The 24,934-nt window shown below is 37.8% G+C and overlaps 1 protein-coding gene across 2 annotated transcripts in view; it reads left to right on the forward strand.

Annotated features, from left to right (window-relative positions):
* Positions 1–24,934, forward strand: part of LOC138707417 (SRSF protein kinase 3-like) — a 179,955-nt gene that overhangs the window by 27,198 nt on the left and 127,823 nt on the right. Inside the window, exon 1 of one of the 2 annotated variants that reach the window (XM_069836810.1) lies at positions 10,979–11,289. The exons of the other annotated variant lie outside the window; for it this stretch is intronic. Within the exon in view, the coding sequence (XP_069692911.1) occupies positions 11,258–11,289 (32 nt within the window). The 5' untranslated portion in view covers positions 10,979–11,257. Of the gene's footprint in view, positions 1–10,978; positions 11,290–24,934 lie in introns of those variants that run through there. 2 annotated transcript variants of the gene reach the window in all.

The raw sequence follows: 24,934 nt of genomic DNA on the forward strand, positions 1-24,934 counted from the left end.
GGGAGGTAGAATAGACAGAAATAGAAACAATAATTCAGATGCAAATCTAGTCTTTCAGGTAAAGCTGCCTGTAAAGCAGATTTGAATAATTTTAAGGGAAAAATTGTTCCGGGGCCGGGTATCGGTACGTTCAACCTGAGGTTCCGGGATCGATACCCGGCCCCGGAACAATTTTTCCCTTGAAATTATTCAGTAATTCATATCTTACCTAACAACAATAAATGCTGTCTGTGTAAAAGGGAACGTAGAAAAACAGATAAAGCTTTCATTCATTTACATTTTTTTAAATACTACTAAATGTTAATATAGGCATTAGGGGAGAGTCAGGTAGTATCGGACATCGGGTAATATCGGACATTGGGTAATATCGGACAGTGGGTTTCTTTCATCTACTACCATATGGTAGTACCTGAATGACATGGTTACATTTCTCTATGCGACATCACAGAAACGTAACCATGTCAATCAGGTACTAGCATCGTGTGGTAGATGAAAGAAACTCACTGTCCGATATTACCCGCTGTCCGATACTACCCGACTCTCCCCTAACTTAAAAATTGTAATATTGTTATGTAAAACATGGTGAATATGAACTATTTTTCTGTGTAAAATTGTCCCATAAAGCTGGTGTTAAATATCCTTTTTACACAAAACACCTAAATTTAGTTGGCTTGCAAGCAGTAATTATTCACCAATTAAATTAGAAGAATGCATCTTCCAGTAGTTTTCTAAACTTTTCAAATGGCACTGATATGAATACCTCTCCCGTTTTTTTTTAAGAGGTTCAATGTCAATTTTAAATGCATTTCACACAGTTCACAACATGCACTACCCCAAGTATGATCGAAATACAATCAAACATATTTAGTTCCCAACGTTTTTAAATTTGATTTTGCGTCCAACCGTTCTGTTCATTGACTCACAACTAACAACACTAGATGGAGGTAACACAGATGTAATAACCAGTTCACAGATTTCACTTTCACTTAAAGCCAATTGAGAATTTTCTTCATTACATAGAAAGGATGCACTTTCCATTGACTCATGTCTTCAATTCATGTTATGATTTTAAGAAAATTAAGCAGTCTCATGTTATATATGCTATAACTATTTTAGTAAAGTAGATTATTATATTTTCTTAACAAAATTGACACTGAAAACTACGCAAATAAAAGTACTGTACACCTGACTTCTTAACTAAAGAATGAAAATTCAGATAGTTCAAATTTCAACCAGTCAAGGTCTGCTGGCAGACCACCACCTTCAAGGAAACAACTGCCTGATAATCTACATAACAGAATTTGAAATTGAAATATAATCACAAAAGCAGTGAGAATTCTAGTAATGAACCGAAACCATGATCTATTTCATGCAGAAGCATCGAAAATATCCCAGGACAAAATTTGGAGAAATCTTAAAGAAACCTGGCAAGTGAACAAAACCAAATCTAGAAAAGAAGCAACAACAACCTTCTGACTGAACACATCTATATTGCATGAAAATTTATAACTCTGAACACTGCACCATCTGCAAGGACCAAAGCACTAAAATGAATGGATGAAGAACCTCTCAAAATTGTACTGGAATGCCAGAAGACTCATGGATTGAATCCTTACGTCTCGCCATTAGATAACAACTGAAATGTAAAATTGTATAAATTATGTTTCTTATAAAAGGAAGCCTGAAATCTCTGTTCGGGGGGAGGGGGATCCTGGAATCAGGGGAGAAAAGTCCCTCCCATGCCAGCGTCAGAATTCATCACTGGTTGAAAATGTTGCAGACCGTATGCAATGTTTATGAATATTAATGAAGTACACGAGAATTACTTACGAGTTAAAATGACACAGTATAATTTCTTGGTTTGGCACTGTTTGGTAAAAATAGAATGATAGGTTTGTGTAACAATGATGTCTGTTTGCTCCAGACTGGGGTGAAGGAAGTGAATAACCTTCGGTAGAGATGAAACTACATTCGTAACTTAAAAAGGAGAAATATCAGAGTGATCTCCTTTTACCATTCAAACGACATAATTTTTGCCTGATGTTCACTTTTTCCTGTTACCAAATTTTCAGCAAAATCAGTCATAGCATAAACGAGAGTTTCTGTGCTAATTTTCTGAATTAATTAATGAATAAATGTAATATATTTATTCTTATCACAATAACCATCACTAATTAATTACTATTTTATACTAATAGAAACAATAGTTAATGTATGTGTGCTATACAGTAGTTTTTTAAATTTTTAACACTCAGATGTACAACCATTCCATTGTTAGCGTGTGACATTGCACTCTTTTTTTTTTTAAGTGAAATTTAATCTAATATAAAATGTTTATTTTAGCACACCAGTTATTGGAATGTTTTCTTCTCAAGAAGAACAAACATCAACACCTAAAATAAATGAAAATCATGATAACAAATTAAGTATTCAACTTCAAACCTTGGTTACTGGTGTGAAATTTTCCTGGCATAGATTTGTGACAAACATTCCAATGAATAACTCTGTGAATTATGTTGAGAGTAGAAAAAAATAATGGGCGAATCCAGAAATGCATAAAGAGTGTTAGTTGAGAGGCCAGGGGGAAAAAGACCTTTGGGGAGGCAGAGACGTAGATGGGAGGATAATATTAAAATTAATTTGAGGGAGGTGGACTATGATGGTAGGGACTGGATTAATCTTGCTCAGGATAGAGACCGAGCAACAGGTGAAAAATTGTCACTTGATCATAGCTCTGATGAGCACTTTGAATTTCGTCCTGGAATGTGACTTCATAATTTTCTGCAAACTCCACCTGAATAGCAAGTTGATTTTCAACCTTTTTCTCTTCTTCAAAAAATTTTGATTGGACCTTGCTAACGAAGTAATGAACCTTAAGGTACGGTCACACGTCGCTACTTTTGCAGCGCTGCAGTACAAAAAACTGCGCAACTCTCGTACTGCGACGTGTGAACAACGGTGCAACCCGAAAAGTAGCGGCTGCCGAACCTGCTGCCCGCTACTTTTCCATGCTGGGCGCAGCTTAGAAGTAGCGACGTGTAAACAGGGTTCTCAGGGTTGCAGCCGCAGCGCTTTTGATATCAGTTTTGTTGAAACTTTTGCTGCGGTTGCGACCAGTGTTGCCACCAAATGTGCCAATGGTACTTTTATTGTTTGGATATATTTTAATGTTAGATGTGATGAAAATAAATTACTTGTAACAGTTATTAAATGCACAACACAGTCTGAGCATATTTGCTGACGATATAATTATTTTTTTTAATTTTCCGTAGCGTAGTTTCAAACAGGAGGGTTGCCAACATTGATTACATGAATATGCTGTTGGTTATCATTTAAGTATATAGGCGTTTTTAAAAGCTTTATAGTAAAAATAATGCCAATTTCTGAATACTAGTTAGGACAGAAAAGAAAATAATAGATAAGTAAGCTTTCGCATGAGTGTCTTAATAATGCGAACATAACCACAAAATGTACATTGAGAAGTCAACACGAAGATAGAAACCTGCAGCATGACTGCGGCTGCAAAAGTAGCGTCTTGTGTGTGAACAGACTCGCAACATTCAGTTGCAACTTTTGCAGCACTCGTGTTGCGCAGCACGAAAAGTAGCGTGCAGCGCGCTACTTTTGGCTTACGTGTGAACACGACACGCAACTTTTGCAGCTGCAGTACAAAAGTTGCGCAGCAAAAGTAGCGACGTGTGACCGTACCTTTAAAAGTTTGTCATTCAACTCACTGATAACACATTGTATGTCTATTCTCACATTATAGCTAGGAACTCATGAAAGAAGTCCTCTTCTCGGAGCTGTTGCATAACCGTAATTTGTCATGGTTTTAACTTAAGTGACTGTATAGGACCATAAGGCATACCCTTTTCTGCATAAGATGACAAAGCAATTTTTAAGTAAATTTTTCTGGTAATATGAAATGTCTTGCATCTTTTCATGTGTGTGTTGTACACACTTGTTTTTTGCTTCTTTCCTAACACATCCTATATCCGAAACTTTTTCCCTGGGTTATTGTTTGTTTTGTAAATTGGAATATTAATACCAGGTATTTTTTTCTCAAATTATTTTTGAAATTATAGGCCAAACTGATAGCACATGTGAGTATGACATGAACACTCTTTGAACAATGAAATATCTTTAGTGATTAAGCATGAATACAGCGAGGTGGACTGTGCTCTACCATGGATTCGAATTCGCTCTGACCAATTGCCTAGTTGGATTTTTTCAAAGTCTTCCCCAACTGGAAGGGAATATCAGAAAATCCCATGGCGAATTCTTAGACTCATCTCACCAATTATCATTGTGTTCTCTCTCTGTGGCTCTGAACTACAACTCTGGTCTTCAATCCCAGACTAGCTCGTGATGAGATTCGTGGTGGATAAAGCAGCTGTTGTATACTCCAAGACAAAAAATGGGAAGACTCTTGAAGTCAGATTTCGTCTAAGTCCTACTTGGCCGTGGGCCCAGTTCACAGTAAACTGAAGTCTACTCTTTGATATGTAGTTAGCCTGAATTGCGATGTAAGGTATGAACTCAGTGATATTGCTGCATGTTGCGTTGCGTACGAAGTGTTGATCACTAACGTGTGAAGAGTACGCAGATTGGAATCATCCTTGACGAGATTTTTATAACATTTTATTATTTAATTAAATAATGACTTTTAATTAACATTCTGTTTTCATCCTCATTGATTCATAGTATCAATTTATTTTCTAATACAAAATATAAATATATAATACTAGTGGCTTGTGCAGCAAATGCTGCAAACTAAGTTCATTAGACGTTCAAATAAACATTTTTCATATTTATTTTCAATGAAGAATACCAGACATTCGGAAATTTATTTGCTTCCATAACAATGAAAGATACTCTCTCTCGAGCCAATACTGAAGAGAACCACGCATATAAATATCTACACCACACCGCCATTAAATATATGAAAAAGACCCAACCCCACTTGATTAATAATTATAAAAATATTTTATTTTTAATAATATTATTATCTTACGTAAGTTTTATAGCTTTCAGTAACATATACTATATATACTATATAGCTGCCACTCTGTAAAATATAGAAATCAAAATCTAATTTAAGTTGTTCTCTACATCTACTTATATAACCCCAAAACGTTTCACTTTCATATCATCAATATAGCATTAATATGTATAATTAATGAAAAAGTCACATCATGGCATTAACTACAATAATATTTCATTTCTAATGGTAATAATATCATCAAACCACCTCAAGTTTTGTAGTTTTTAATATCCAATACACAGCTGTACCCAGAAAATTACACACCACAGAATCGAACCTGTAAATTATTTTTAGTAAGTTAAGTTTTTAATAACCAATTTAATTTGAGCTCTAAATATGTCAGCATTCTTGCAGATCATGGCCTTCGTGTAATATTGTTTACTGTAGTATGTGTTTTGTTTTATACTGAAATGCAACACGGCCGACTTGATGCTCGCTTCGCTTCTCCTTTACAAAAAGTGAAGGGTATATCAAGTCGGCCGTGAATGCTATTAGCTAGTTCTCAAAACTGACGACAGATGGATTTTGGAAAATAGGAAAATTATGTTTAAAAATTGACATTTCACTGAAAACTACTAGTTTTCCGAAAAACTTTGAGTTCCAAGCTTCGAAATGAGGGGTCATTTATTAAAATCCGTCCTGCCGTTTTCCCGTCATTTCCATTACCAGTTCAAATTATATATATAGATATTGCATTTCGGTCAGTTTTAGTTAATTGCAATATTGTTGGTAATCATGTATGTAGATGGTTGCTTGCGCATATCAGGAGAGGTACATTTTGTCTATCATCATAATAAGTTCTACCATAGCTGATCGCACACACAAGGACGTAAGCACAGGGAAATCACTCCTTACTCTTGTTAGTACTGCAGTTTACTCTATCTCCCAGACTGCAAGGAGGATCGGCATCCCTGTATCTACAGCAATTATCCAGGGAAGAAGTTAAACACTGTCGTCCAGATTCTGGAAGAAGATGCGTGTCCACTCCTGAGGAGAATGTAGTTCTGGTTGCAGAAGAAGTCAGGAATCCTCCAGTTTGCTTCTGCCATTAGAATTAATTCTCATTTCCTTGGATCTTCTCCAACAGCTCCGTGGTGTTTAAAAGATGCGGGACTCTTTGCGAAAAAGAATATCTAAGAGACGATCTTAAGCTATTTCGTCTCACGTTTGCAAAGGGAAATGCCATTCACAACTGGGATAGTCATATTCTCAGATGAGGTGACATTTTCTTCCACATGCTGGGAAGAAGTGATCGTCTACCATCTACGAGGAGCCCGATATGACAAAAGATACACTGTTAAGCAATTTCGTCGAGGCCGTGTATCTTTCTCTTGTTGGGGCTGGATGTCTCTTGATGGCCTGGGTGTTTTATGGATGCTCGACGAAACACTGAACAGGGAACAATACAAGGTTATCCTTGAACACGTCATAATTCCCTCTGAGGATGTATTATTCAGACGGAGTCATTGATTTTGTACAGGATAATCATCCTGTCCATACATCCAATGCGGTTTCATATTGGTTTGCCAAGAGGCAGAACATCACTGTGTTGGAATGGTCTCCCTCACCTGATTTCAATCCCATTGAAAATGTATGGAGAAAGGTGAAAAAAGAAGTGTAGTCGAATTGGCCTGCATATCAATGGAGGACAAAGGACGCCTTGTGGGCTCAAGTTCAAGAAGCCTGCGATAGGCCTACAGTATTAACACGTCATCGGTACTGTAGAAATTTGATTTCGTCAATGCCTCAAAGGTTGAGGCAAGTACTTCGCGCTGAAGGGCCACATACTCTATATTAGAAGTATTATTTTTAATACGAGAGTATTTATTTTCTTCGGGATTTGTTCCTTCATTATTTATTCTCATTGATCTTAGATGAAAGAAAAAAAAAAGTTTATTTTTCGTTTTTGTGTGTGCACATCAATGCCACAACTCATAAACGATTTAAATGCAAAAAACAGACTATAACTGAATTGCTAAACGTTTTATGTTAAACAAAAAATGAAAATAAGATTGAGGCAGGGTTTGATCCTGTGATCTTACAAGTAGTGCTCTAGCATTTTAAAGTGCTGATCCACAGTGAGATAGTAGGTCGAATATTTCTTTATGTGTGTTACGCATACTCTTGATGCATGACACCCACTGCAAAGTATAAAAGGAAAACATAAAAGGTTCTATCACGAATGCAGCTTTATACGAGTGCACCCGAGGTCTGCTGACCGCCACTTAGTTTCTCGAGTCTTCCCATTTTTTTGTCTTAGGGCAGTGGTCGTCAGCACTCGCCGAAATGTGCAAAGGGTAAAGGCTGGTTCACAATAAACCGGAAACGAAAACGACAACAAAAACGAGAACGGAAATAATGTTAAAATGAATGTATTTAAATGTGAGCATCCACACATTTAAATGCATTTATTTTAACAATATTTTCGTTCTCGTTGTCGTTTTTGTTCCCGGTTTATTGTGAACCAGCCTTAAGCGGTGCCATCCCGTGTGCGCTGTCGTGCAGCAGGAAGAGGTAGAGAGTATACCCGCTAGCAGCTACGAGTGCACCATGGTGCACTGTGTTCTTCGCGGGTAAGAGATGCTAGCCCCAGGGTGCTCTGTGCTGACGACCCCTGTCTTAGGGTGTACAGCGTTTTTTCTTGGGGTACTCCCATTTCCCTCGTTCATTCCACCTTCACTCATTTGCCCTATCATCAGCTATGTTTAAAAATATGTTGGAGTGTATTATTTAAACAAAATTTCAGATATAGTTGATAATATTTGTAGTGAGAATGAAAATTAATGTAATTTGGACTTAAACTGTGAAGATAATGTTCATTTTTAACGAGATGATTATAGACGATATTAGAAAATATTTTAGTCTGTTAATAATGTAAGGTAAGTCTGAGAATTTAAGAATATAAAAATCTAAAAACCTAACAAAATATTTTCTAATGATTTAAAAACCCAGATTATCTCATTCAGCCAACAGTATGTTGCATTATAGAATATTTGTTAACCAAGTAAGTAATAAACTTATAAACTTGGGAGTGTTCAGATAGGACAGTATTAGCTGTAAGGCGTATAATTCCGAATTTTTATTCGTTTATGGTCATCCTTGTAATGAAGATATTGTAACACATTTTTTGCATAGCTCGGTATGTTTTTTTTAATTACTCTATGCATGGAGGTATTTAGGCCTAGACAGACTAGGCAGCTGCCTAGGGTGGCAGATTTGAGGGGGCGGCTTTTAAGCTATTACTGTTAATTGTTTTATATTTTTTATGCTCGACCATGCCGAAATGTAGTAATTATACACCTGGTAGCAGTCCTTTAATGCATGTCATTAAAGTACACCTACTCATTAAAGTACAGGTGTTCAGCCAATGACAAGTCAGCTTTGTACCATTATAAAACCTCAGCCAATGACAAGTCAGCTTTGTACCGTTATAAAACCGCAAGTATCGATTATTCTCGGATATGCAATCGAAAGAGAATTAGCGAAAAGTCACGGAGGCTGGAAATCCAATACTGTCGCAGAAGTTTATGTTCTGTTACTATAATAATTAGCGTTAATTGTAAATAATATTCAAATAAATTCAATTTGTCATCTCGTTTTTCAATGTCCAATTTAATTTCAATGTTATATCAAAGTGAATATTTAGTTTACTCTGTAGGTTCTTATAGGCTATCAAGGTCAATGTGGACATCTGTTCCTCGGAAAAAAATCAATACTTTCGCGTCTGCGCACATCTCACAATTTACGAGGTATTGCTCAAGGTCAGTTAGATACAAATAAAATGAATAATTTCAAGTTAGAAATATGGTCGAGCATAAAAAGTCGTATGAAACTCGCCTATAATGGTAATTAAGAAGCTCGTATGAAAATTATGAAACGAGCGCAAGCGATCGTTTCATAAACATACTTGCGTCTTAATTACTACCATTATAGGCTCGTTGCATAATGTACTATTTTAAATTTTATTCATAACTCTTTAAAAGAGTACATGAATTTAAACGCACAATGAAAATGATAGGAATAACATTGGCAACAAACAGTTCAAATTTAATCAACGTTCTGCCAACAGAAAAAGGTCAGTTTTTCAATAATAGTGTCACAGTGCGATCATAGAACATTTTTTCAATGTTATGCCCTCTCACCGTGAGAGTCTCACGTGATAACATTAAAAGAACTTACTGGTATTATATTACGATACGTTAGGAAGGCAAATCTCGTTGCTCGCAGTCATAAGCTTTGTGATGCGAGACGCCGCTAACTCTGTCATAAGAGTAGCTAGTATCAATATTCAATTGATTTCTCCACCAGATTAATTGTTTACAGTGTTTTGATTAGTGTCCGAAAGGTCTGTCGTTTGGTAAGCTAATTACAGTTTAATTTCGGAATAAATACATAAACTTTCCCAAAAATTATTTCCGGCGCTGTGGTGTAACGAACTGGACGTGTGTATCTTGTAAGTGTGGTAATATTTGGACGTATAGTGTCCTCCATGACATTTCTCTCACACCGCAAGCCCAGCGGCATTTTGTTTTACGTCTCTCACAGTTACCGCGAAATCAGCCGCCTTTTCTACTGTAGTAACTTTAGTTCATAAATCCTGTGTAAACTTATCTGACCGGGAAACGAGCGGCCCCGGGTTCAGATCCTGGTTAGGACAAGTACGTGGTTGAGCTTTCTCTCAACCCATGAAGAGCAAATGCTGGGTAACTTTCGGTGTTGGACCATGGACTCATTTCGCTAACATTATCACCTTCATCTCACTCAGATGCTAGATAACCATAGAACTTTACTAACCAATTAAAAAAAACTGTTTTGCGTGGAAAATGTTTATAATCGTCTTAAAATGAATGCAAGTGCATCTTACTCGTGTCACTTTTAAAGTGTCATTCTTCTCCTGCAAAACATTTCTGACATCTTCCAAATGTGTTCTGAAATAAACTAACATGACTAATCTTGTCTTGCGAAATGTTCGAAGTTACTTATAGGATTTTTCTTTTGTTTCTTGCATAATTTAAAAATACAGAAACTCGCTGCAATATGATATACACTATTATTAGACAATTAGAAGTATTACAATAGCTTCCGCTACACTAAGCACGAGTGAGTAATCCCTTCAGTGTTCTCGAACAGTTAGAAGAAACAGAACAGCTTCCACTACATGACGCACTAACGAATAATTCCTTCAGTGTTCTCAAATAATTAACAGGACAGTAGTCATTACGCACGGATGAGTAACCCCTTCAGTAGCTCACAAGATTTAACGTGAACTGGACGCATGCAGTGCTCGACAAACTCCCTTGAACTTCGTGGCGTACGATGGCGTACGACAGACTCACTGAGGGAGACAACGATTGTGTACGTTCCGTGCCATGATATTATACGCAGAACTTTGTATTTTACTTATGGCAAGGTATTTTAGTGAGGACGGTTTAAATAAGCATGGGTCATAGAATGTTTATTCTGTTGCGTCCCTGTCTCGGAGTAAAGCACCGGCATGGTATGCTTGGTGTACAGTTAAGTAGGCGGTAGTGCTACTAATGATTAATATTGGCTCTACGAGAACATGTCCAAACAGTTTTATATATTACGAAGTCCACTTTGACTCGCCGGGGTTCGAAACCTAACCTCCCTTGTGAAAATCTAACGCTTCGACCGTTCGACTAATGGCCAGCGAAAAAAAGTTGAAGAAATGAAAATTAATTAAGACAAAAAATGTGCTTGTCTAATAAAGGTCCCCCTCTAATAACTTAGTGGTGTGATAGAGTGAAGTTTGAATGCATTACGTTAAGTATGTAAATAGAATTGATAGTTTTATATGTTTGCGCCGCGCCTGGCCTCGCCGTCTCGCTGCGCATGCGTCTCGCGCCTGCCTGTCCGCTTTTTTAGGGGTCGGTCGGATCAGATGACGGCAGCATGGGATGGGGGTTGGAGCAGTGCAGGGCTGGATGCCGCAGGGACGCCATGGTCACTCGGACAGACTCGAGTCGCGGCCCAGCAGCCCCGGGGTCCTCGGGGCTCGCCCCTTGCTGGAGTGCGGAGCGAATGTGAGGCCACGCCCCCTCGCCTCTGGTCCAGTCTTCGGCAGCAAGCTCCTCCACCCTGGCGCCGGCACCGGCACCGACACCCGCCGCCGCCGCCGCAGCCGCGGCCGCCTTCTCGCACTCGCAGTCTCTTTCGCTGTCCCTGTCCCCACCCACCTACCGGCGTCGTGGGATGCCGGCCTACAGGGGCGCCTATCTCAGTTTGTAAGTAGTGGACCCCCGATTTCGTCTTCGGTGCAATTAAAATCAATACAGAGTGCAACATCCTGCTGATCTCAGGATGTTCGTTACACCAGTTCGTCCGAGATATTTCGTTCTGAATATTCTGGATCGTTTACCTTTTACCGTATTGTGAAATGTTTTTCCTTCGTCATTTCTCAGTTATGTACCAGTTTCGTCTTCGGAGACGACTGGTGTTGCGCATTTAAAAAAAATCAGTTATTCACTAGATCAAAGTGACCTGCTCAGGCTCGCATAACCCAGCTAAAAAGCAAGTGAAAATAAATTCCTCGATATCAAAATTAGGTGACATCTATTTTTAGATTCCGTTATACCATAATCATGTTTCTTGCTATTTCACAGTGACGTAGAGTAGAATGCATATGGAATGGAAATTTTGCTTTATTTCGTTACAAGAACAAAAAGTCACAATTCACAAGTAAAAGGAACCCTCGGTGTGTGAACTATTTAATGACACCTGCAACTAATTATCAACGACTCTTACTGCAGAGGTCTGAGACGTTGCAGGTTGTCTTCTACTTTTGTCACTGCTGCCTCCTCATATCAAAAATCATTTAACACCAAATCCTATGATCTTCACACATTCCTGATGTCGTTTTTTTAAAAAATACTTTCGTTGTAAACGGTTACAATTTTTCATATTTCGTGTATTGCGACATTGTTGTGTAATACAGACAGTGTTTGCATCTCAGCTAGTGTCCAGAAGGTTGATGGAATTCTATCAAGTGGTTCGTATTTCAAGGATGGTTAAGTTTGATTTACAGTAATGGAAGACTGTCATTTTTTCGCTCAATCTATTGTGAAATAGCAAGTTAATATGTATGTATGTTTCTTTAATTAGAATTGTACAACTTAAACAAATGACGTCGCATGACTGTCATGTTAATTCACTGTTAGATACTCGGAGAGTTGGTTAGTGGGTGTTTTTCTATAAGTAAAGAGTTGGAATTGTTCGCTTGGAGATTTAAGGCTGGTTCACAATAAACCAAGAACGGAAACGAGAACGAGAACGAAAATAATGTTAAAATAAGTGAATTTTAATGTGAACGTTCACACTTAACTATTGTGAATGCTCACATTTGAATACATATATTTTAACAGTATTTCCGTTCTCGTTCTCGTTGTTTCCGTTCCCGGTTTATTGTGGACCAGCCTTTAGAGTGTCACATTTTAAATACTCATAATTATCAATTATATATTTTTCAAAAATTCCCTTGCAATATGTGATTATTAATTGCTTACAATTTTTTTTCATAGTACTCATTCAGAATTAGTTTGTTAATCAAAATGTATACATACATATCTGAACTACAACTTAACTCTCAAAAACCAAAAGTAAAATAGTCTGTTGTAATACCATTCAAACCGCCCTCACAAAACTATGTGTACTTAGTAAATTGTCCCTTAGACTTTATTAGTTTCCCCCAAATACCGAGGAAGTAAGATTTATTATGTTCGTAAATGCTGGTCTTCAATAATGTTTACTCTGAGTGTTGAAATTATGGTCTCATAACTTTCAGAATTATCAAATTATGCAGACGTTTACACTTTTCCTTGTTGATATTGCAATACTAGGTGTTCATTTCAAAGTGTGTCATGACGTCACTGTTGTGAGTCAGCGATTTGAAGCGAGTTTCAGCTTTTATGTCAGAGAAGTTGCCTATTAATCAAGGCGTTCAATCTGAACTTGAGAACGTGTACTGTATAACTTGAACGTCGTAGCAACAGATGGCGCTCTGTACGGTCTGTGTGCTACTATAACCTCTTTCGAACTGTGTTTTGCGCGGGCAAGTCGTACGCAGGGTATTTGTTATCATCGGTTGCGTACGGCAACATTCCACAATACAAATCAAATGCTCCGTGTCCATGTTGACCGTCGAAGTTAATGTCAACAAATACGTAAGTAATCGTCTTAACCCTCTCCACATATCCCGACAGTAAGGAAAAAAACTCACCTCAGTACGTGTTTCCAAACAGTTCACATTCCTGCCACCACAGGTGTTACCGTACGTATCGGTAAGTACTCTTCAGAATGAACGCCGTACTTGCTAGGCAACTTCTCTGGCACATAAGTAATACGCCTCTGTGGAAGCGTAGGAAGATTGAATTCTCTAGGCTCAACAACTAGCCACATGACGGCATACAGCGAGCCATGACACACTTTGAACTGAACACGCAGTAGATCGTATGTCAAAATTTAGAAGTTTTCAGGAGATCGGAAAAACTGTATTTTTTTCGTGCACCTTTGAAACCTCATACAATGGCTAATTTCGTCTATGGGAGTTTTATTTCAACTATTGGCCCAATACATACCACTTCTTACAGTAGGTTATTTTACGACGCTTTATCGACATCTTAGGTTATTTAGCGTCTAAATGGGATGAAGGTGATAATGCCGATGAAATGAGCCCGGGATCCAGCACCGATAGTTACCCAGCATTTCTTCATATTCGGTTCAGGGAAAACCCTGGAAAAAACCTCAACCAGGTAACTTGCCCCAACCGGGAATCGAACCCGGGCCATCTGGTTTCGCGGCCAGACGCGCTAGCCGCTACTCCACAGGTGTGGACGTGCTCTTGTCTTGCGACATTTAAATACACTAATACTTCAAGCGAATGGGAGAATTTGTTACATTTCTTATTTCACGACATTCCTCCCTAAATTTTCATTTTGTGCTTACAGATCTGTTAAAAATGACACTTTTTTGCAACTTATACCCAGAGAAGCATAAATAAAAGTATTACAAGAAATTTCGCGGATGTCGCTGTTATCAACAGGAAAAAAAATAGGGTCGGCCTCGGTAGTGTACTTGGTATGGCGCTAGCCTTCTATGCTCGAGGTTGCGGGTTCGATCCCGGCCCAGATCGATAGCATTTAGGGGAGAGTCGGGTAGTATCGGACAGTGCGTTTCTTTCATCTACCACCATATGGTAGTACCTGAATGACATGGTTACGTTTCACTAACCACGTCAATCAGGTACTATCATCGTGTGGTAGATGAAAGAAACTCACTGTCCGATATTACCCGATGTCCGATGCTACCCGACTCTCCCCTAAGGGTGTTTAAATGCGACAGGTTCATGTCAGTAGATTTACTGGCATGTGAAAGAATTCCTACGGGTCAAGATTCCGGCACACCGGCGACGCTGATATAACCTCTGCAGTTGCGAGTGTCATTAAATAAACCATAATTTAATTTTTAAGAAAAAAGTAGGGACCCTACCCATACTTAATGCTCATCACACACGAATATAATTTTGTATGCAAATGTTTGATTTTATTAATTTAATTTCGTAAGTACCACCATGTGTCCACCAGCTGCAATTGGTTAGTGAAGTAATATTGTTTATTTAATGATGGATAGATATTCTTTTAGAAGCTATAATCAAGACAGTAGAATTTAATTTGGTTCCAGATATCTTATTTCAACAATTTGGATCCCAGAGGCGCAGATACAAATTCCGAAGAGTTAAAGTGAAATTTGTGACGATAAAATATTGCTGATTTAAAAATTTTATTTTCTAATCCCATTCCCTCTGTAGTCATTTGTTCAATTCCCAATCACATTCTCAGACTTCGATTTACAAACAGATTAAGGAAGTAACATAGTAGTGGCATTGCTACAAATTTAAATAAATACCTTTCAAAATTGACGCATTTCACCGTAATATTATCAGGTGTACTTGATTAAATAAAAAGTGCTTGGCTTAGAAAAAAGAAAACGCTAGTTTGGAAGTATTTAGGTGATCAAAAAACAAGCTGGCCTTCTATGCCCAAGGTTGCGGGTTCGATCCCGGGCCAGGTCGATTGCATTTAAGTGTGCTTAAATGCGACAGGCTTATGTCAGTAGATTTACTGGCATGTAAAAGAACTCCTGCGGGACAAAATTCCGGCACATCCGGCGACGCTGATATAACGTCTGCAGTTGCGAGCGTCGTTAAATAAAACATAACAATAACAATCCAAAAACAATTGAGATAGGATTTTGTTCCATCTTTCATTTCCTCCATATAACTTTAACGGAGAAAGTGGAAGTGTAGCCTATTCGGAATATTAGATTATATCTTCTTTTCTGCCTGAGATGTTAAGGAATTGGGAAGGAGTTTGTCGACTACAGTTGTGGGAAGTACTACAGTTCTATTAAACAAAACCCTTCGCACAACATATTACTAAGTCCGGTAACATAATTTTCATCGTAAGAGGGAAATTATTTGTAGACGTTTTTCACAACCGTGCTTTAAATTTTTCGATATTGCAAAAGAACATATCCTTTATATGGTCGTTCTATTTTATAATGATTAACATGTAATATTTTCGTTCCTGTTTCAGAGTTAAAATGATTTTCACATCATCATCATCTCTCTCTCTCTCTCTCTCACACACACACACACACACACACACACACACACACACACACACACTCAATCTCGTGCCGTATACGAAGATTCAGGAATTGTTTCCCTTGGTTACTTGTTCCCAATCATTCCCTGAAACAATTTCCAGGGAGATATTTGTCTTTGCAAAAGATGCTACATCGGTGGTAAGGGAGATAGTGGATTTCGGAGAAATAATGGAATGATGGTAGGGATAGGGCAATACTCCAAGAAATTTCTGCCTCAACTTAGCCCCTCAAAAAAAGCTCCATCGGAAACCGCCGGAATCTGAAATCATTGTTCCGCTTGGAAAATTGACCGTCTAGCCGTTGGTCGTCTTTAAATCCTTCTGAACTACAGCGGCTGTTGCGTGATATGACAGTAATGAAGCTGTGAAAGAATGCGAATGCTAGGGAAAAATCGACGTACTCTGAAGAAACCTACCACATGCGTTGCTCACTACACTCCCACAGGACCGGACCAAACTTCGCTCGTCATCTGAAGTGTATTGTGATTGCGATGTTATTGATTCGTTCTGGGGCTTAAATTGAAGCAGTGTGTGCATTGCGGGAGGTTTGTGCTTGGGGTGCAATGACACTGTCTCGGTCTGGAACTTTGGAATTCGACTGTGCGAACTCCAGTCCCGCAGTATCGCTGCGATCCGAGAGAGGCCTATCGTTTATTCGAGATGTACCTGCCACCCTTTAAAATTTGTTTTGTGAATTTTATTTGTTCATATCCTTAAGCCCTATTTTGATGCATTTTATGATTGTCTGAAGATTTCTCTTCGATCTAAAGAAAATATTTGCCTCCAAATAGTTTCGGGATTGTGAATTTTAAAAATTTTCATTTTGCGATTTGTACCTAGCTACTATTAAAAATCACTCCCAAGATTTTAAATATATTTTAGTAATTATATATATATATTTTTTTTTTTTGCATTAAAGTGTATAGCGTTCGTGTTAACATGCCCTAGCTCAATGGTTAGAATATCTACACTGCAAGAGGAAGAAAAATACAGACAAGTTTTTTTTTTTTTAATTTTTACGGACGAGGGCCCCCGATGGTTTGTCCGCAGCCAGGGGTTTAATGTGCTACCACTCCTGCTATGTGAATGATATTTGTCGCCGAACGGTCGCTCTCTTGGACGTATACAGCACGTTGCACCGTGAACTTAACCCGGTCTATTGGACGTGAAGAAATTATGGCGAAATGAGTCCGCGGCCCAACGCCGAAAGTTACCCAGCAATTCTGCTTCAGTTGGTTGAGGGAAAACATTCGAAAAAACCCCAACCAATAACTTGTTCCAACCAGGCTTTGAACCCGGCCCGCTCGTTTTACGGTCAGACATGCTAACCGTTAACTCCACAGCGTTGAGCAATTGGAGACAAACAATTTATGGCTCTTTTTTGCTCTTTTGTAAAGAAAGAACATCTTCTGAATGTGGATATACTGCCACAGATTAGAAAACCATATTAAATTTAACAATGCTCTGTAAATAAAATAAGTGCTATCGAAATCAACATTTACTGTCACAAAGTTTACTTAAAATAATCAGAAGGATACTCGTAACTCGAAGGAACGTCTGGGACAGAGTGGCAAGCGAGCCACCCTTGACCAGTATTTTGTACTTGGCTTATTGTAAGTATTCCTGAATTCTACCAGTAAAGTTAACGGATTTCGATCTTGTAGTCAGATTAGCTATCGGAAAAATAGATCTTCATGCGGGAGAGTCTTCCACTAATGATTAGCTAACAGTTCGATTTCAAATTCGTACATTGTCTGTGAGAGATGAATTGGAGGAAACTGTGTTTAATCGTTTTTCTATTGCTGTGTTGTGTCATTGGGCCAGATGCACCCTACTTAGCTATCGGAGCATTAATTTTTGCCACCGGAATTATGCTCTAGGCACATTATGCCTGTTGCTCAGATCTTCTTAAGAGTTCTTCGGTTCCCTTATTTCGTATCACGATAGTATACGAAGAGCTTCTGTAATAAGAGACCGGTGTTAAATTAAGACACCAATCCACATCAACCTTTGATTGAGGTTCTGGCTGATATGTACACTTAACGGCAAAACAATGGGCCGCCGACAATTTCTAAGTTCCAGATCCATAACATTGCGCATGCTCGTCTCGTCAAAGCCGTAGTTCACCAGGTAACACAAACGATTTAAATTTGCTGTATTTTGTTTCAGAGCAAGATCGAATGGAGGGTTGATTTTAGATACATCAGGGCCTCTGAAGAGTGAAATGATAATAAAATTGATAAATACAAAATCAACCCAAGCGAATATGAACAGGAAAACCACGTATTGTGCCGAAAAGATATTAACAGTCTCAAAAGCGTAAGTCGTTACGGCTTTGATCTATTGAACGAGTTAATAGTAATAGCTCAAGGTTCGAATCTCCCACAATCTTCTTTCTTTAATTACAAATTTGCCATCATATATGTCTCGCAAAGCTATGTGGCGACATCTCTTAGAATATGCCCAAACTCAAATAATAAACCTCTCTCTCTTTCAAGCAATACTCCTGTGTTTTAATAAAACGTTCTGTCTCGTCATTACGCTTGAAGATGGCAGAGACAACAACTCCGCCAACAAGTCATTGCCCTGGCTTCGCGTAGGTTATTTTGCGTCGATGGCGGCCAGAGAGATTGGAGTGCCATTGTTAACTGCTAAGCGGGGGGGGGGGGGGGCTAAATTGTTTATCGAGAATGGTGAAGTTGTGAATCGTCCCATTCCTGGTCGGCCGCGCATCTCTACAAGGGAAGAGGACGCCATGTTATTGAGAGAAGTTAGAACCACCCATTTAGAACTGCCTTTCAACTCGAGATGGCGTCCAACTTTCCAGGTTCCCCACACAGCGTGAGGAGAGGTTTTAAAGAGCGTGGCATACGATGTCGTCGAGCTGTGAGGAGAGAATATTAGACGATGGAGCATGCCGTGGACCGTCTCCATAGGCCTTTTTTGTTAATATATTAACAAATTGTTTGTTTTTGTTTATTTAATTATTTATTTATGTTTGATATGCGTCCGGTTTTTTAGGATGTGAAACAAGTATTTTTGTTTATGCAGGCTAGGTCTCGCCTATTAATAGCCCACAGGTGATGGGCAGTAATATTTTTACAAGATAGGCATAACGAAGTTTATGAAGTTTTATTACCATTTCACATTTAAACTAATAAATGAATTAAAAACTAAAATAAAAGAAAGTAATAATACTTTACCGGGAGGCGGACTCACAACCTTTGGTACGGTTGTCAGACATCTTACCACTGGGCCATACACAGCTCCTAAGGTTGACTACATTGTAGACGGATGACTTTCAAGGAAGAGACACCACACCAATGCCGTGAAGTGCAGTACGTTTATACGAGTGAACTGCGTGATAGAACTTAGCATTTCTGTCGACCAAGAGTTGGCCCATTCTTCTTGCCGTTAAGTGTACATCTATTATGAAGCAATATATCTCACTTGAGGATAAGTGTCAGAGGAAGAACAATTGTTTGTTTGGAATGGAGGGTGAAAAGAACTGGCCTACTCCATTATCTCCTGGCTCAGTTACCTCATGAATGGTGCCTTAGTGCTGTCACTTGCGAGGTTCAAACTTGTCTTCGGACAGTTCACTAAACAACAAAACTCCACATCGTCGACAGAACCCAGAAGTACTCCCTTCCTACACGTGACCCGGAGCCGCTGACCTGCTTCGGAATCTCAAGCCTCTTTCCTTTAGATTGCGGTTCCTGCCCATCGGATCGATGGCGTGCGACACGTATTCCATTGTTGCCAGAGAGAGCACGTACTCCCGAGTTATATTACACTATACTTTTGTTTTAGTCATCTAGTGTACTTACACCGTCTTACAACTCATTACCAATTTATTTGCAAACTTTTCGTCGGTTTTATTTTCTCGTACGAAATTTTTGCGGAAGTAAACGTTTTCATCGATACAGAAAAAAAAGACTGGTTGAAGATATGCCCTCTATCCTTCCGTTTGTCTGCTAAACTGTTTGTCGGATTTTGTTTACACCAGTAGGCCTAGCTACGAGTTAATATATACGGAAGTGATACACACGAAGTAGAATAAACAATTTTAGTAAACTATTAATGAGTTTTAATTAAAATAAAAAGACACGCTGCTTATATTGTGGTTTGTACTATTACTTAGAATTAACTGAAAAATTAAACATGAGTTCGTATCAACCGTATAAGAAGAATTATGTTATTAGAGTAAAATTATTTTACAGTAAAATTCTCCTTGGAAATTTAGCGAAGACGTATACACACTTAGGACAGTGTGTTATTGCGATCCCTGCTCTAAAAGTTTAATTACTGAAGTAAGATATATTTTCCACATCTTTATCAGTTAAAATTTCGATTACAATACACGAGTAGGTAGCAGTATTATCCAAATTTGTGCAGAATTAATGATACGCAGTTATAAAGTATGTCTTCCGTCTACAGTGTATAATCTTCTCATTTTGTTTCGGTGTACAGTTGTCAAAAGAAAAAGTGCTGCTCTCTAGAAGCAAAGTTCCCTTCGGGTATCTTCGCTACAACTCGGAGACAGGCGATGTTACATGTTGGATCACGTTGCCTGATATCTACAGTTATATCTAAAGTATTCTGTGCGTTACTTGATGGCGTAATGGTAGCGTTCCGGCCTGGTATTCCTGAGGTCCCACGTTCGAATACAACATAGTGCTTTTTATGTTCTTTTTTGTTTTGCTTTTAAGAGAGAGAGATAAATATATATAATTGCTCCTTTCTCTTTTATGATTATTGTAGTAATTAACATCAGGTTTATGAATGTATTATGCCATGACTTTATTTATTATGCGTAGAGTCCGGATGTTAGGCAAAATGCCTTTTTTAAACTGAGTGTATGTATGAAAGATCTATTGGAGATAAACACGTTTCCACACATTTTGGGACGATAGGCCCAAATTTTATTTTGCCTTTTTGCCTAGTTTAGCTCCCGTTGCCTATTTTAAGGTTAAATGCATTTTTACGTCGTAATTGTACATTTTCTATATTTTTAATGCATTTAAAATAAACCGCAAATAAATTATATCAAAAAACAAAAAAGAACGGTTGTACAAATTAAAAATATATATTCATCTCACACAAATATTGGCTGAGAATTTTATTCTCCAGCAATACATACGTTTCCAAGAAGTCGTAAATTTTCCCCCCTACCGATTCCATCTTTTATGTCACTTAACAAAGATCTTTGAACAGCATAACCCTCAGTGCTCAGGTCACTTCGGGGTTTACCAGCGAAAGAAAGGGGCTGAGGGAAATATTAAAAGCAAGTCTCCAGGTCCCGTGACTGATGTCGCTTGTACACACAAATGATGCGTAATTTGAAGTTTCTAGTCCCTCCTCACACCCCTCTTTTTGATACAATACACAGTCTGTATTTCCCGATCTCTGAAAGAAAGTAGAGACAGCCCTTCTGAAATAAGCTGTTTTAAGTTTGCTCCAATCACTTCAGTAGAAGTAGAAAGATCTTTTTCCACCATGAAAAACGTTCTCTCTGACAGGCGGCTCACTATGGCAGTTGGCAACTTAAAAAAGCATCTTGTTGTGACATGTATCCAAGGAAAGTGAGTACCGTATGGGATAGTTTATTAAGTATTTGTCTATTTTTTGTGCTTCCATGAATAATAAATGCCTATATCACTGCCTATTTTTACTATGTTTAGTGCCTATATGCCTGCTTATTTTAACGAAAACAAATGCCTAAACATCCGGGCTCTAATTACGACATTATGGCTGCAAATGGAAAGAAAAAGAGATTTTATTTTCAACAAAAACATATTTCGTGGCATAAACAAAACAAACTTACTGGCGTCTGCCTTAGAACATTCAAACAATTAAGCGTTCAAAAAACAAAACAAAACAAAAAGCCACGATTCAATATCCAGTCTATCTTCTCCACATCTCGATCACATCTTGCAGTCGAGTGGACATGGACTCGACTAGAGTCTTTTCAAATAGCGACTGTTCTCAGCCACGACATTCCAAGCATCCTCCACATACATAAGTGTTCTGCCCATGGGCAGGTCTTTCATTGCAAACCCAGCTTTCTCCAATCCTTCCCATTTTCTGCCTTCCTCTTAGTCTCCGCACATGATCCACATATCTTAATGTCGTCTATTATTTGATATATTCTTCTGTCCCGAACTCTTCTCCCGTTCACCATTCCTTCCAGTGCATCCTTCAGTAGGCAGTTTCTTCTGAACCAGTGACACAACCAATTCCTTTTTCTCCTAATCAATTTTAGCATCATTCTTTCTTCATTCACTTTTTTCAACACAACTTCATTTCTTATTCTGTCTGTCCAATTCACATCCTCCATTCTTCTCCACATTCACATTTCAAATTCTTCTATTCGTTTCTCTTCATTTCGTCGTAATGTCCATGTTTCTTACCTACACAGTGTCACACTCCACACAAAGCACTTCACTAGTCTCTTCCTTAGTTCTTTTTCCAGAGGTCCTCAAAAGATGCTCCTGTCAAAAGCTTCCTTTGCTCATGTTTGCAGTTTTTCTTGGGAAGGATAAATGCGGTAACTTCCCGTTGCTTACCACACACTACTGTCTCTTTCGCATCTTAATAGATCCCAGGGGGCCCAAGCGTGGAGGTGAAGAGAGTGGATTTGACTAATTAGGTCCTCCGGACTTCACCGAAATTCGCCGCAAGGGTTAAATATTAGTTCTATCACGACTTTTGACCCAATGAAATACCGGGAAATCCCAATTAGTCTTTGTCCCCGCATCCTGGACGAGCTTCTACAAATCATCAGAAAATCTTTGAGGGGGTTTGGGCCAATTTTTTCTATACTTGTGCCTCGTAGTTCAGTCGGAAGAACGTCGGAATTTAGATGTCAACTTCTCAGGTTCAATTCCTCGTCACTCCTTTTTATTTTGTGTTTTAAGATAGTATGATGTAATAATATAAAAATTAAAAAATTAACACCAGTATTATGCAACTATTGTTCCAAATCTAATATTAAATTTATGTTATTTGTGTCACTAAAACCGATAACAGAATATAAATGATAACTTGAATATTATTTATATCGCTAAAGAACGATAACAGAATATAAATAACTTGAATATTATTTATACAGGATCACTAAAGTACCATGACAGAATACAAATGATAAATATAGGTTTGTTTAATAAACATATGATAGTATACAATATGTAATTAATTATTTGAATAAAATAGCATATTTTACAAAGAAAAATGGTTATTTATATTCTAATAATTACTTATATAAAATACAGAGTATTTATATCGCGAAAGAGCAATAACAGAATATAAATAACTTGAATATTATTTATAACGCTAAAGGACGAAAACAGAATATAAATGATAACTTGAATATTATTTATATCACAAAAGAACGATAGCAGAATAAAAATAACGTGAATATTATCTATATCGTTAAAGAACGATAACAATACAAATTATAATTTGAATATTATTTATGTAGCTAAAGAACGATAACAAAATACAAATGATAACTTGAATATTATTTATATCGTTAAAGAACGATAACAGAATATAAATTATAATTTGAATATTATTTATATCGCTAAAGAACGATAACAGAATATAAATGATGACTTGATTATTATTTATATCGCTAAAAACGATAGAAGAACATAAACAATTATGACTTGAATATTATTTATATCGATAAAGAACGATAACAGAATATGAATGGTAACTTGAATATTATATATTACGCTAGAAAACGATAACAGAATATAAATTATAATTTGAATATTATTTATGTCGCTAAAGAACGATTAGAAAATAAAGTGAAATCTTGAACAAGGCCCTAACTCACAACCTTCGAATCATTAAGCGAGCACTCTACCGCTGATCTACGAGACTCAGATATGGAATAATTCCATAGTTCCGGAACTGCTTCCACAAGGACATACGTTGTGTAACATCGCTGTGACCCAAAATGGACTTAGAAAATATTCGCTGTTCACGAGTGCGGACACTTTTTTTTTGACAACTGTACCTATATTATTTCTTTAATGTGTGCCTTCTGTTTTGTTATTAGAGATAATGAAGTACAAATAATGTCACTTGCAACCTGATAAAAGAACTCAAAATTTGCGGAAAACACGTAAAACGTATAATGGGGAAGTTTGTATGAACTTCGTCAACTTACATATATACTATACTTCGTTCCATAATGTCTGACAGAAGAAGTAAACAGGATGAGAGAAGTATAATTGCTATTCAACCAATGGTAGAGGTCTCATTCCACGCTTGACTTGAAGTTGGACGGTCTGAAGCCTTCTACAAGCGTGGAATGAGACCTCTGCCATTGGTTGAATAGCAATTATACTTCTCTTCTCCTTTGCCAGCAATGTTTACTTTTCCTGTCAGACATAATGGGGCGAAGTATGGTGGCTTGTTCAGAAAATGCTGCAAACTAAGTTCATTATAAGTTCAAATACAAATTGTTAAGATTTATTTTCGACATTCTGAAAGTTATTTGCTTTCACAATATTGAAACACACTCCACGGAAGATATAACATTTAAAGCAACGTAATAACGCAACATATGTTTAAAAAGACTTACCTCTTAATGATTTTTTATGCCAAATAGTTATCCTTGAGCACATCCACCTTCAGTTCTTTGAGTTTCAATGCGAAAACGCAAGTAACAATATCAGGTCGATCAGCTAGTTTTTCATCTGAGAGTAAAGCAGTAGCTATTTCAGGTCATTGCGGATTGCAGATGAGAGTTAAGAAAATATCAGGTTTGTCAGGCTTTCGAAAATATATGTAGGACCTTGGTATAGCTGCTACATGTTTCGTGAACTGCTATGAAATGTAGAGGGCAGAAAAACTATTTTTCCTGCAAAGATTATCTTGGTGAAGTGATCGGGAGCCTGCAAAATCTTATAGGCCTCTTGTTTGATCAGTAAGTAATTCCTTAGGAATTGTAATTTTTGCGCTTTCACCCGACAATGTTGATCTAGCAAATACTGGTCTGCTAAATATTGTTGGATTAACTTGTGTGACTAATGAATGTGTGAGAAATGGCTATGAAGAGCAATTCCAAATGAAACAAACTGAAGTAAAGTCATTCTTTTGAGCTTCTTTTGCTCTCATGGGGCACTTTGTTGCAATTGTGTCGTAAGGGAAGAGGAGGGGATATATCATCAGTTCACAGTGAGGACTTAATTTG

This window comes from Periplaneta americana, chromosome 10 (genome assembly GCF_040183065.1).
Source record: "Periplaneta americana isolate PAMFEO1 chromosome 10, P.americana_PAMFEO1_priV1, whole genome shotgun sequence".
NCBI classification, from domain to species: domain Eukaryota; kingdom Metazoa; phylum Arthropoda; class Insecta; order Blattodea; family Blattidae; genus Periplaneta; species Periplaneta americana.